The sequence below is a fragment of the Vanacampus margaritifer genome, chromosome 19 (assembly GCF_051991255.1).
Source record: "Vanacampus margaritifer isolate UIUO_Vmar chromosome 19, RoL_Vmar_1.0, whole genome shotgun sequence".
In the NCBI taxonomy this organism is placed as follows: domain Eukaryota; kingdom Metazoa; phylum Chordata; class Actinopteri; order Syngnathiformes; family Syngnathidae; genus Vanacampus; species Vanacampus margaritifer.
Window position 1 is genome coordinate 11226218 of NC_135450.1, and position 14415 is coordinate 11240632.

Here is a 14415-nt window from a genome sequence, read left to right on the forward strand (position 1 = left end):
CTGAGAACACACACATTGTTTGCCGGTGACCTCATACAGTAATGGATGTCGGTGGCAACATCACCTCCCCTAATGGGTTAAAGACCCCTCTGACCCCTTACTCAAAATGAGGCATCGGAGCAACCCAGCTTCTGAGGTCAGTCGCAGAAGGAGTTGATGAGCGAAGGAGCGCTGGATGCTAATCTCTGTCATTAGCATCATTGTTTTCGTCGCCGGTCGGCTGTTTCGCTCCCGCGGTGTCGCCGGGGTGATGGATCACAGAGAACCTGGGTGGCCTGGAGAAGAATAACATTGCTGACAATTTCTCACGAGAGCTTGAAATTCTTGCAAATGTTTAGATATCAGTGCTGGGATGAAGGGTAAAATTTGAAAGGTTTTCTTTACAACAAACAAGATCAAATTTGATCATTTTGAGTATGTGGCTTTTTACTACAAATTTTGTTTCCGCATTAATGAAGTCTACTCAGTTGTTAATGTTAGTTTGTTCTGTGCCAGAGTTGTGGCATGTGACTCTTTGAGTTGCGTCTCTTTGCACTGAAATTCAATAAATTCAGTGCCACCCATACTTGATTTCCTCCAGACAGGACAAAAGTGGTCTTAATGAGAAAGTGTCCTTTTTGCTCAGTGTCATCTGCATAACAGTGAAAGTAAATACCATGCTTTCTTAAAATGGAACCCAAGGTCAGGAAATACAATTAAAACAGCAGGGGCCCCAAAATGGAACCTTGTGGAACACCAAACAACAGAATGCCAAATTTTAGCATCTACACCACTCTAGAGCGCTACCACAAATGACCAATTGGTGCTGCAAGCGAGCCAACGGAATAATGTACCTCACCTAAAAAATATAAATAATAAAACATGCATGTTATGTTGCTTGAGGATTGTCCATCGCTGTCAACGTAAGTGTGCCCTGGTGACCAGTCCAGGGCGTATCCTGATTCTCGCCCAAAAGCCACTGAAATCCAGCTCAATCAGGAAAAGCGCTGTAAAATGGATGCATATTTTTGTCAATATATCATTTATCGCAGCAGTAAGGGGTGAAAATGTCATGATTTTACCTTTGGAAGACCCCAGAAGGAGAATGGATCAGTGATTTGTATTTATTTTCTCATGTTTTATTTATTTATTTTTATTGTTCCCCATCAAATGCTAGCTGAAATAATAAAAGTCCAAAAGTGCATTATTTTGGCCTGGAAACAGTAAATGTCGTCAGGGTGTGTTCTCAGCGACTTTATGTTCCCTGCATGCCTTGTTTCCTCCACTGTCATAACTGTGAGGAGCTTTACAACCTGTTGTCAGTCGGGGTTGGAAACCAAAGACTAACATGTATAGAAAACACAATTTTTTTTAGAGTTGGTTTGCTAGTTTTGTATTTGTTTTTATTTTTTCCAAAACAATGCTTTGCTTTAGTTTAGCGTTTTTATACATGACATATTTGTGGAGCACAAGATTTAAAAAAAAAAAAAAAAAAAAAAAAGGTCACTAAGTAATAAAGTAAATTAAATTACAATGCCCAAACGACTGTTTGACCTTCTGTCTTCTTTAAGTCGTACAAAATATCCAACCTTGATGTGAAAAGTGGATTCTTCCATGCGCTATTAAAATGTCATAATAGTCAAATAATGCTCAATTATTAGGAACAAAAAACACAAAGATTGCTATAAGCTTCAGAAATGAAACGCAAATCCAAAGGCGGCATTTTGGCGAGCGCTAATGGCCGCTAATGTAACCTTCACTCGGAACAGATGGGCCAGTTGGGATGGCAGTCAGAGAGAGGGGAGCTGGCCTTGTCATTACTTTGGTTTACAGGGGGAGGAAGGGGAGGGGCTACATTGTGTAAAATCATGGCCATCATCAGTAATGATTCTCGAGGGCAGTGAGTTTTGATGCGATGCTGACCGTCATGTTTCACAGCGGGGTAGGTCAAAGGTTTGAGCGGGGGTGGGTGGTGGTAGCGCTTAAAAGGCAGATCAACATGTCACCTCATCACTGCTGTTTGCGCTGACCTCGTGCTCTTCAGGGGGGCCCCTCCACAACAGCTAAGCGGATAGGATGTCGACTTCAGTGTGTCTTGAACCAGGATCCAGGTTTCCACTATGGAGACCATCAAACAGGAATTCCTAAAGATTAGTCGAAAAGGTTTCGGTAAAAGATATGCAAGGGAGTTGTCTGATAGGAGCAGGTCTGCATTTTTATGAGACGTCCAACTATATGCTGTTCCACTCCCGTCCTGTAGGAGGCAGTCATTTGTTGGCTATGTTGGGTTGGACTGTTACTGTGCGGTTTGCTCACAAAGCGTATTTTTGGAAACGGGCTTCTCACAAAAGATTTACGTGATTGTGTCATTTCACGCTGACTTAGAGGGCAGGCACTCCAGAAGTGTTTTATTTACAAGAAATCTTTGTTTTCCATTTCAGGAGTACATGGTTTACCGCAAGCACACCTACATGCGCCTGGACGGATCCTCGAAGATCTCCGAGCGTAGAGACATGGTGGCAGACTTTCAGAGTCGGTAGGTGGACATTCGTTATGGAGTAGCGTTCTCATTTAAATCCCAAAAAATCCTCCGATTGTAATTTGTTATACATATTAATTTGTCTTCCTCCTCATCTCACTGTCTCCAATTAGGACGGACATCTTTGTGTTCCTGCTCAGCACCAGAGCCGGCGGGCTTGGCATTAACCTGACGGCTGCGGACACTGTAAGTCACAGTTACACTAAACGTCAAGATTTTACATGATCATACCTAGCACTTCAAAGTAGATCTTAAGCTCCTCCTCGTCTTCTTCCAGGTCATCTTCTACGACAGCGATTGGAACCCCACCGTGGACCAGCAGGCCATGGACCGGGCCCACCGGCTGGGTCAGACCAAGCAGGTGACCGTCTATCGACTCATCTGCCAGGGGAGCATCGAGGAGCGCATCCTGCAGCGGGCCAAAGAGAAGAGCGAGGTCTGGGATCAAGAAGATGTCAAACACACGCTGGTTAAAGTGCTACGTTTCCAAAGTTTCTTTGTGGTTAGATCCAAAGGGTGGTGATATCCGGAGGTAACTTCAAACCTGACACGCTCAAACCCAAGGAGGTGGTCAGTCTGCTCCTGGACGATGACGAGCTTGAGAAGAAACGTGAGTTTTTTAATTTTTTTTATCTTTAACAAACACATGGAGAGATCTTACTAGTTTTTTAAATCCATGTTTCTATGTGTAGTGCGTCAGAGACAGGAGGAGAAGCGACAGCAAGAGGAGAGCAGCAAGGTGAAGGAGCGCAAGAGGAAGAGGGAGAAGTATGCTGAGAAGGTACGACTGCCAGGGGCCTCAAAAGGGTTGGAAAATTTCCAATAAATTTCCATGTGGAGTTAAGATGAGTCATTTTGAGTAATTAAACCTTCAATTCTAGCTTTTCTTTGGAATTGAAGGTCATTTAAAGGGGAAGTCAACCCCCCCAAAAAATTCTTGACAATAATATGTTTTAGCAGCCCCACTAGTCTAAATACGATATTTTTGTTTAATGATGCGTTCGTGGAATATGAGTTAAGCAGCAAAATCCAGCCGTCTTTGTCAATATCAGAAGGCGGCCATTTTTCCACTTGCTGCCGAGTGAAAATGACATCACGGTTGCTCAGTTGATTGGTCGTTGCCTGAGCCCTGAGCAACTGTGATGTCATCTTCAGTCGACAGCAAGAGGCAGGCAAAATGGCCGCCCCGTGAGATGGATAAAAACGGCTGGATTTTCCCACATAACTTATGTAATATTAATCAAAATGTCATGTTTAGACTAGTGAGGTCACATATAAAATATTATTGTCAAGAAATGTTTAAGGTTGACTTACGCTGTAATTTACGGCTCACCTGAACCGTGATTGGTCGTTACCTGAGCAACTGTGATGTCATTTCTAGCCAACAACAACTTCACAAACTGATTTGTTTTTCTGGTACTGTATTAACGGGTCCACCCTATCTTGGCAATGTTTTGTGTTACCTTGAGGTTTATTTTTCATAAAAATGATGGTTAAATTCCAAGTGCTCAGGCTCTCGGGTTCTAAAATGTACGAGTGATTTTGGCTCATGGCGCGCTACATGTGAGGTCAGGGAGTCATTAGCCGTCCCCCTCCGGGAATCATATATCCGGTGTCCACACAGTCTGGACAGTAGCTGAAAAATTAGACTGGACACTTTTTTTCTTATGTGACAGAAGAAGACTGAGGAGTCTGAGAGCAAGAGGAGGAAGGAGGCCAACATGGTCATCATGCACGCGCCCTCAGCCGACAATTCCAACTTGTCGGCGGATGGCGACGATTCCTTCATCAGCGTGGAGATGGACTCGGCCATGCCCAGTCCCTTTAGCGAGGTGAGGTGTCAAAATCATGAGCCATCCACAAACTCACCTCATGTGTCGCCATCTTGTGCTTTAAAATTCTGCTTCTCACTTCCTCACCCCATCCTCTTGATATTATCCTCTTTGAAACCCTCTACGGCTCAATGACTCCCTTTTAATGTACCGGGCCCCGTCCCCCTTATCCCTACGTATGTATCCTGACCCCCAGCCTGTGTGTTTGTCTCCGTGTGCTCCTTTCGGCCAACAGATCTCGCTGAGCAGCGAGCTCCAGCCCGGCTCTCTGCCACCGGACGCCGAGGCGGACGAAAGCAGCAACGACATGCTGGTCATCGTGGACGAACCGCTGTCCTCTGCGCCGCAGTCGCGCGCCACCAACTCCCCCGCCTCCGTGTCCGGGTCCGTGTCGGACAACATCAACGGTACAGGGCCTCCCCCCAGCTAAATTGCGGTTCATCATTCACACTACAAGTTTTATAATGAAATGCTAAGTTGTAGCCACTTCCCGAGCGTCACACTTGGTCGCCATGGTAACAAAAGTCAGCTTAACCCTGGAGAACCCAAGAACCCTTTTCTTCTTTGGAAAATTATGAATTATACATTAAATGACTGCTATAAGTTCACTGAACACCAAAATATGTTTTTTCAATTTTAACACTTTTTTTTTAACTAGCTCAGAGTTGCTAATTTATCAAAAAATATATATAAAACATACTCCTAGGCATTCTGCAGCATGATATGAAATAGATTAACAACAAAAAAAACACAATTTTACCATCTGATGGTTTGTTGAGAAGATGGTTTTGTTTGGATTGATTTCCAGCTCAACAAAACCGCATGTTGCCAGCCATCTTGTCACCACCACTCTGGCTCATGTAAGTGCAATATTCATCCACTAGATGGCCCCATGCAGGGGTCAGAAGTGGCACTTTGGACTTTTGAAGTTAAATTTGTAAAAAAAAAAAAAAAAAGGTCTGTTATTTGAGTAGCAGAATTTATGGGGGCCAAATTTGACCCCGTGGGTTTTCCAGGGTTAAAGTGCAAAGTAGGCTGACCCTCTTCTGGTCTAGTGATCTTAACATTTGGAGGGAGAATTTGTATACCAGTGAGAGGGAGAAGCCACTGGAGCATTTAACACACAATAGCACCCGACAATGTGGAAAATATGGAAAAAGGTTCCCTTTTTTGTTGGCTTTTTTCTGGGGACGCACAAATGCTCTACAAAAGTCAGTTCCCAAATGAAGGAACAGAACAGATCACATTTGTGAACTGAGGTTCTGCTGTTTACCATATAATAAACACACACAAAAAAAGACAAACAAACTGCAAAATATTATGAGAATAAAAACATTGGGGGAAATATTTGACAGAAAAAACCCCCACAAAATATTAGATGAAAAAATACATGGGCATACAGTATTTAAGAAAAAAATCCCCCCAAATTAGGGAAGGACCCACCAAATTTTAGGCAAAAATAAACCTATAAAATTTTATACCCCCCAAAAAATATACCAAATGTTATGGAAAAATAGAAATACATTAGGTGAAAATATTCAAATTGTATTTTTGGAAAAATGTTCTGATTTTTTTATATATTTTTTTTTTTAAAAAAAGTGTGTGTGTTTTGGGGGAATCAACAATTATTTGATCTAAAAAAAAATCAGTGGAAAAAGAAAAATGTAAAAAATATTTTAACCAAAAATACACAAATATTTCAAAACATTTGAAAAATATGAAGAAAAAATTATGATAATAGGAAAAAAAAGAAAAATATTTGGAAGAAAATGTAGATCTACAAATCCCAATCATTAGACAAATAAATGATATAGGTTGTCAAACGATTAAATTTTTATCAGATTAATCACGTCTTAGAATTTAGATTAATTGCGATTAATCATTTAAAAAGGCTTTTTTTAATCAACATTTTATGCCCGCCAAATTTGATGAGCACCTGTTATGTGTTCATTCTTTCGACATTTAATGTTATGAGGACGTCTTCAACATTTTTTTGATCCACTTCACGCTCTCATCCTACTCTTTTTCTAATCAGTTAATTACTTGCATAATTTAAAATGGGGGAAAAAATACCCCAATATTTTGACACAAACAAATATTCTGAATGTCATACGCAAACATTTATTAAACGCTTTAATGCAAAATTACTGTGAAATTAATTTGCATTAATACATGATAAATGCGGGGGAAAAAATTGTGATTATTTAATTACTTAATGCTTTAGCTTTGACAGCACTAAAATTATTTTCAGAATTACGTTACATCCATCAGTATGAAGGAATATTAGGGATCCATGATTCTACATGTTGCTTTTTTGTTCAGGTATTTTGACCTCAGACACCATCAGCCCCGGCAGAGGGAGGTCGGGCCGTAGTCGAGGACGCCCTAAAGGATCCGGTGGTGGGCACAAGTCCGGAGGCAAAGGGCGCGGACGCAAGTCAACAGCGGGCAGCGCGGCGGCAATGGCCGGCGCAATGGCCGGCGCGGCGGCTGCTTCGGCTGCGGCGTACGCCGCGTACGGCTACAGTGTTTCTAAAGGTTGGTTTGATGTCAACTGAGATGTCAAAAAGTTCAGCTTTTCACTCTAACAAAATACGTATTCGGTTAACGATTTCAACATAAGGAATTCTGTCATTTAATTATCCCCAACTTGTTCAATCAAATTTTTTTTCAAAGACTAAAAACTAGCAAAATTAATTTACTACTAATTTAAAAAAATTAATAAAAATGAAATAAAAGTTAATGAAATCAAAATTTTCTCTCCTCTTCCAGCGGGCCTGGCCGTGTCTAACCCCTTGCAGACTTCCGTAGGTCGTTCTGGCCCGAGCCCCGCCTTCAACCCTGCCAGAGGCTCGTCTCCACAGGCCAAGGGCGGAGGCGTAGCGGCCGCCCCGAGCCCGGGCAAGCAACTTGTTCACGGCCACCACCAGCTTGTCAGGAAGAGCAAAGGACCTCAATGACGCAGTATACAACACAACTGACCTTGTCTCACTGTGATCCTCAAAAGCGCCCCCCCCCCCCCCCCGCCCCTCGTGCCTAAACCAATCAACAGCACAGTATTGACTCCATGACAACACATTGCTTATGGTCACGAATCACATATCTTTCAAGGTGATTTTTAATGGGGTTAAGTACTTGCCTCCAGACTTCCAAGGGCTGTCCAATGCGCTGAGCCACGCCTTCCTCGTGCATCAGCGACCCTCATCGTTCATCCATTATGTTATTTCACAATTACCATTCGCGGACCATCCTACATTTCACTTTTGACCCCCAAATGTCTGCAGCTTTTTCTACTAAGGCGCCTATTTTATTTTATTTTTTATTTTTTTTACTGTAAAGACAAGCGTGGCAGGTCTTCACATTCGGACACTCATGTCAGCAGGATTTCTGTATATTTTTCTGTCAATGTGATGTGTAAAAATGTTCCAAAATGAGAAACGCTGCTAATAGAAAATTATTGATTTCAATGCGAAGAGTTTGTGGTCTAGGAATTAAGTTATTTCAATTTAGAGTAGCCAATTTGCCATAAGTGTGAATAGGACATTCACTTGTAAAACTTGTGTACATTGTATTGAAGTCACTATATATCGATTTATTTTTGTTAGGGGCATCTCCTGCGCTTGAGGAACATAGATCATTTTTGATGTTGCGTGAGTTTCCGTCATAGGCTTGTGTTGAAAATGTGACTACAAGTAGATGATTCTTGTATCATATATATAAATATGTGTACATAATGACAAAGGCAACGTCGTCTCTGGCTTTCCCACCCAAGTCTGCCTGTCTATTTTTATAGGTCACGTGTATTATGGACAAATGAATTTGTCATTTTACTAACAGGAAGAGTCCCGTGGAAATAAAAGAGTGCTAAATCCGTCATGTGTTGCATCGTGTGATGAAGACGATAATGTTGATTTGGAGTGTATAACTACAAAACTATTAATGTCAATGGAGGCATGGAAATATTTGGAATGTGTGTGTAAATAAGCACTTTTGTGAGACTTGAACATGCTGTTTTTTTTTTTTTTTTACAATTACATGATGGGGTTGTAGTAAAAGAACTACTACTAGTAGTTGTACTACAACACTACTACAATATAAAGCATAATGTGACTTATTCAATCCAGTTATATATATAAACAAGCCTTTAACAAATATAAAATATATGAAAAATACTAAATTAATAGAAACTGAAGTGTGTACGAGAATGCCCCCTTGAACTCGGAAATCCCACTTGCGAAGTCGGGGGGGGGGGGAAAAAAGCACCCCGACTACACCCGACGGACTACAATGTGACGTCACTCTACAATGGCGACCCTTTTGGAAACAGACCGTGAATGGTAAAACACAACTTACTCGAGTATAAAACTAGATAGCTTTCTTCATTCATAACTCCACGTAACAAAGTACGTGACAGTGACTGCTTGAAATTATACGGTGAACAACTGAACTGTATGAAATGCTTATGAAATAAGATAAAAACAATAAATGAAGCAAAATTCCAATAAGACAAGTTTGCTGGAGGTCAAAATTAGTTTTGAGGACCAAAATAAAAAAAACAATTTATCACTATCCGCCATCTTGGTTGTTACTTTCGCCTCGGACGCTGTCAGGTCGGAACTGGGAAAAAACCGAGCATCCTCGAATGCAGCATTAATTGCACTTAGCAGGTGTTCGGAATTTGAATGCACAGTTCTGTGCGCGTGTGCTCAGTTTGTAACACTCATGTTTATGGCGCCACTATGGAAAAATATTTCGGCGCTGGATTTGTTTGAAGAAGAAAGACAAACAAAAAAAGACTTGGGTAAGAAGTTAAATGTATAAAACGTAAGAACCAGTTCGTTCTACCTTTAATTGCTTTGGGGACTTTAGTAGTTCATTTCCCGGATAGTTCGTTCAGACACTGTTTGAATGCATTTCAGTGACTTGGGTTGGCAAATGTCCTACTATCGATTTCGCATGCTAATGATACCAATTTCAATAATTTCTAAATGTTTATTTCGAAAGGAAACTGCCAGACAACCGCAACGAGGACCTCCACAGAGCCCGTTAACTACAAACATATGGTAAGTGCAGTTTAAAAAACTAAGAACCACCAACACACGTGTTCCAATTAGTCTACATTTTGGTCGGGACATATTTCCATAGAGAATGTTCGAACAAGTCAACTGTTTAGAAAAACAAAAAAACTTGGGAGAATGTTGTGCAAAACCACATTACAAAACAAAATTTTAAATCTACAGTCTTAAAATATACTTTTTTGAGTTCTGAATCATATTCTGATGGTGGTGGCCTTCTCAGTTGCTTTAATTATTAGTGTATTTAAATATATTTTGTCATGTAATTAATGTTTTCTGAGTTTTAAGTGTCATGGGGAAATCAGTTGAGAAAGGACAGTACACATTAGGCAAGTGATAACTGTTTTCACTCTTATTTGGTTTACTTTGAACCCTGAGCAATGTTGAAAGTAGTTTCCAATATAGTTTCACAGAAAGTCAGTTGATGTCTGTCAAATGTGTTGCAATTATGCAATTGCATGTGTGTATCCCCATTTTAAAAAAAATAAACACAATATAGCTTGGTCTTTCAATTTTTCATTTTTTTTATTTATAATTTTTGTTTTAATGCATGTGTATAACTTAACACATGGATAGAACTGTGCAAAAAGGAAAAAAAACATTCAGTATTACAGTGCAATGATGTCAAAATGCTTAGTGTTATTTGATGAATCAACACAGACTAGTAGACAAGCCTCGGTTGTGCGTTTACGAGCTACTGGGCCTCCAACAAGTAGGAAACCATGGCCAGCGCCGCCGCCTCCACGGCGAAAAGGTGCTGGTCGTGCACGTGCGGGCAGCTGGTCCGCATGAAGGCGGCCAGCCGCAGCAGGTACTCCAGGTTGTGCCCCGTGCGCCCCTCGCACACGGCGATGCGGGCGCCAATCTCCTCCGGCGCGGCAGGCCCCAGATACAAGGGGTTGTCGGCGGTGGCGATGAACAGGAGCGCCGGCACAGATGGGCCGCCCTCGTCTGGGTGGAAGGACACCATCTCTGTGACGTAGCCGCCACGCACCGCCTCGCGCACGTTCAGGTACTCGAGGGCCTCCTTCACCTGGGCGCCGCACACCTCGAAGGCCACGCCCCATGTGCTTGCCTGGAATAAGACAACAACACGGTCAAATACAGATACTACCCTTTTTTTTTTTTTTTTTTGGCTATAGCACAAATTTTTCTGCCCAAACATGTAATTATAATTTTAATGCACTTCATGCATGTGGTTTGAGTTCATATGTTTTAATTAAAAGGTGTTGGAGGTAATTTTTCTGTGCCCAAATATGGAAGCGGAAGTGGGGCTACTTACGTCATCCTCTGGAATCAACGTCACCACTCTTCCGGGCTGTAGAAGGAAAAGAAAGCTCATGTAAGACAACGCCCAGGGAGGAATGCGAAAAAAAAAAAAAAAATGCAATTAAGACTTACCAACTCGTCATTGCCGCGGTGGAAGTTGTCCCCGTGCCAGAAACGTCTCTTGTAGCCTTGAATGTAGCCCACTTTGCTCCGCTTGTACTTGAAGTCAGGCTTCCACACCAGCGAGCCATAGCCGAAGATCCACAGGCTGCTGCTCTTGGTGGCCACAATGTCTTGAGGCTTCATTTTGCTTGTTTATGCACGACGTTTAACGAAGACGACGATGTATGGATGGAATCACTCGGGCCTCAAGCTAAAACTAGCTGGCTACAAATGTTAGCTTCCTCCGGTCCAGCAGCAGCGGCACCGGTTGGCTCGATGGTATACCGCGAGCGGTACTGGAGCCCAACTGCTTGGCAGTTGCGAGGACGCGGGTGCGCAGAGGGTTTAGCCGATGCATCGCCATTTGCATTTACAGTTGCCGCATAGTGCCTTTTAAAAATCCATGATAGCGCTAGCCACTCGGGGCCTAACGACGCGTCGAAAAAGGAAAGTCAAGCGCTTTCGGCCAGCTGCTCAGCCGGCTTCATTCAAAATTAAAGACACGCCTAGTGATAAATAATGAGACCTTGAGAAGTTATTGGAAATCTTTGTCTCGGGGATTCTGTCTTCGTCCGATGGCGTTTTCTCGACGGTCTCACGAAGGAGCACTCGCGTTTATATACCCTTCTGCATGGGTAGGCGGGGCAGGTAACCATATAAACCAATAGCAATGGCGATATTCACATCGCGTTTGAAGTATAACCAATGATATTCCTCGGTGCTGAAATAGAACCGGCCTTCGATCAAACCAGAGATCTTATTGGTTGAAATTATTTGCGAAAGCGACGCCCTCTGGTTTAGCGTTATTGGCTAATAAGCTGTCACTCAACGTAACTCGAAATATGATTGGCTAACTGCGCTGTCCCTCTGGTTTTTATGTGGCTGATGCAACCTTTTCTCAACGTTTCAGAGCACTGACCGCAAGGCAAGCAAGTGCAACACACAAAGACGTTGCATCAGATTTGCAGTTGTGATTTTTCTCCTTTGTTAACATTAAATTGCAGATTATAGACATATTAAATAAAAACATTTAATGTTGTTTTATTTTTAGTATCCAACATAGAGGCACTTAGGGCCTTTTATTGGTGGTCAGCAGTGAAATATACATTGACTGGACACTTTTATCAGTAATGCATTTCATTCTCATCTAATCAACAAATCAAGAGCTGTCATTCACAACTTTGCATTTACAAAGATAAAAGTGTTTAATTGACAGAGAGGTATAAATTTACCAACCCGGGAGATGATGCAATTGCAGTAATATCGTACAACCAAAATAAAATTGACATTTTGTGAAAGGAGTAATGCATTGCTGACAGTGTTATACAAATATCAGCCTCACATAACTAATGTTAAGGCCATGATTAAAATCTGTATTTAAAAAAAGAAAAAGAAAAATCCAAGCACTTTGCTTTGCTATCAGATAATCACAGTCACTGGCTCAGAGGTGTGTTATCAAATATCTACAGCCTCCTAACTACAGCTGTCTTCCTTGTTTACTCTATAAGTGCTTAGTTGTCTCTCTGAAACTTCTGAATTGTTATTTTCCTACATTCCTCCTAACCATGGACTTCAGATGGTTAATCCGTTTCCAAACATTAATGGTACATATTTTTTTGGGCCCTTGAACTCTGCCGGATCTTTGCAAAAATAACCACCGCATGATGGCCTGTCATTAAACCACTGCAATTAAAACATATTTAGACCGAATGCACTCCTGAGCTTAGTGTCGAAAACTTTGGTTTTAACCGGAAAAACAAGATGCCAGTCACAAAACTGGAAAGGCCGGGGGGTTGTCCCGGGATGCGTGACATGTTCCTTTGGACACAGTGGAAAACACGGATGGAAAACATCCACAGTCACCTCGTGAAAGAGATTTTCGTTTTGGATAATCTTTTGCAATTACCTGATAATCAAGTCTTTGCTGACATTGAACATTTCCTAAATTAAGCATGCTAAATTGGCAGTATGGGTGTGACACTTTTGATGTTGCTGTTTGATGTCTCTGAACCTGAATGCATGTCACTCGCTCACTGGACACTTGAGATACATTCCAAGGGCTGAAGATGATAATACTCGGAGAAAAACTTTTGCACAGCTTATATAACAATGTGCACGGGCTCATTACTGACACCTAGTGATAATTGATGAGACTTCTGCTTCTGCACAACGTCAGCTTCCCCTCCTTTTAATAGAGAAGTTGATTAGTCCGCCTGTTTGCACTGTTGCTTCCTGGGGAGAAAAAGAAAAAAAAACGTGTGCGTGAGAAAATCTGTCGGCCCTTGCCGGCATGCTCTGCATATTTATTTTATTATTTCTTCGTTTTAATCAAAGAGGAAACAGGAACTGATGTCAGCAAGTCACAAACAGGATGCTGTGATTATAATACAATGAAAATGCCTGGCAGTGTTTTGTGTGGCGATGGCTGTGTGAAGGCGCATGTGTAGACGTGGACTGCTGTGGAACCCGGAGATTTGTGTGAAAACCTGATGTTGGTGTTGAACCGTCACCATGTGAGACATCAGCAAATATCTTGAGATCTCAGATCAGTGAACATAAAATGTTTTCCATTTTGTTCACACTTATTCCCAAAGGGCCGGAGGAGAATATGAAAAGAATAAAAAGTTGATATATACTAAGTACTTTTGTCAGGCATGTTTCAGAGTCATGCTGTTAAAGCATGTTTAGTGCTGTTATTGATTTTATTTTGGCACGTTTGTTTCCTGTTTTTTTTAGTGATGATCAGTACCACATTTTTACCAACCACTACCAGTATGAGTAATGATACCACTTAGTATAAAAGCATGCATAAAAGTTATCCCCCAAAAACAATACAGTTAATTTTTAAAGAAAGACTTATACATCCCAATACAGCATTTTTACTTAAAATTGCATGACATACAGTAAATGGCAATTTTCCATTCTTCAAATTTTTTATTTCTAGTTCCTGATTTGTAAAACAGCAACAAGAGGCCACGGATACCGATATCTTGAAATAAGGTCTGATATCGGCCTGATACCGATACCTATACTACCGATACTCTTCCTTCCCTATTAATTTTGCTCGATTACTTTAGGTTTTATAGGACTGTGCTGATATTGGACATGTTTTGATTACAAATGATAGGGCTGTGCAACTAAGCGATTTTATTGATTAATTTTAATTTATTTGTCAGGGTGATTTTCTTGATCCTATTTTTTAAGCTGTCAGTCTGTGATGTTTTGTAGTAGGAAAGGGAAAGTCAACCCCCCAAAAATTCTTTACAATAATATGTTTTATGTAACCCCACTATTCTAAACATGACATTTTTATTAATATTGCATTTGTGGAATATGAGTTAAACACATGTTTTCATTCATCTTAGGGGCGGCCATATTGCCACTAGCGGCACGTTTTCTGAAGCTGAGCTGTGATTGGTCGTTACTGGAGCCCTGAGCAAATGTCATTTTCCACATTTGTCGACAGCAAGTGGCAAAATGGCCGCCCCTGAGATGGATAACAACTGGTGGATTTTGTTGCTTAGTTTATTTTCACAAAAATCCAATGTCTAACTTTAAT

General features: G+C 41.3%; 2 protein-coding genes and 1 long non-coding RNA gene across 8 annotated transcripts in view; 2 read left to right on the top strand and 1 right to left on the bottom strand.

The window, feature by feature from the left end:
* ino80 (INO80 complex ATPase subunit) overlaps positions 1-8226 on the top strand; it is a 33582-nt gene extending 25356 nt beyond the window's left edge. For 3 of the 5 annotated variants that reach the window (XM_077553091.1, XM_077553093.1, XM_077553092.1), the window contains 9 exons: positions 2421-2515; positions 2632-2704; positions 2796-2954; positions 3026-3128; positions 3211-3299; positions 4195-4350; positions 4547-4757; positions 6673-6888; positions 7123-8226. In XM_077553091.1, the coding sequence (XP_077409217.1) occupies positions 2421-2515; positions 2632-2704; positions 2796-2954; positions 3026-3128; positions 3211-3299; positions 4195-4350; positions 4547-4757; positions 6673-6888; positions 7123-7310 (1290 nt within the window). In that variant the 3' untranslated portion in view covers positions 7311-8226. The remainder of the gene's footprint in view (positions 1-2420; positions 2516-2631; positions 2705-2795; positions 2955-3025; positions 3129-3210; positions 3300-4194; positions 4351-4546; positions 4758-6672; positions 6889-7122) is intronic. The other 2 variants (XM_077553095.1, XM_077553094.1) reach the window with 2 other exon arrangements.
* Positions 8227-9039: 813 nt separating this feature from the next.
* The window catches only part of LOC144039636 (uncharacterized), a 78279-nt gene continuing 72903 nt past the window's right edge, over positions 9040-14415 (top strand). For both annotated transcript variants that reach the window (XR_013289502.1, XR_013289503.1), the window contains exons 1-2: positions 9040-9151; positions 9355-9413. This is a non-coding gene — a long non-coding RNA (uncharacterized LOC144039636). The remainder of the gene's footprint in view (positions 9152-9354; positions 9414-14415) is intronic.
* chac1 (ChaC, cation transport regulator homolog 1 (E. coli)) lies at positions 9926-11460 on the bottom strand. The gene is made up of 3 exons (XM_077553569.1): positions 10827-11460; positions 10708-10743; positions 9926-10500 (listed from the first exon to the last, which is right to left on the bottom strand). Exons 1-3 carry the CDS (start codon positions 10998-11000, stop codon positions 10120-10122), a joined length of 591 nt encoding a protein of 196 aa, XP_077409695.1. The 5' UTR covers positions 11001-11460; the 3' UTR covers positions 9926-10119.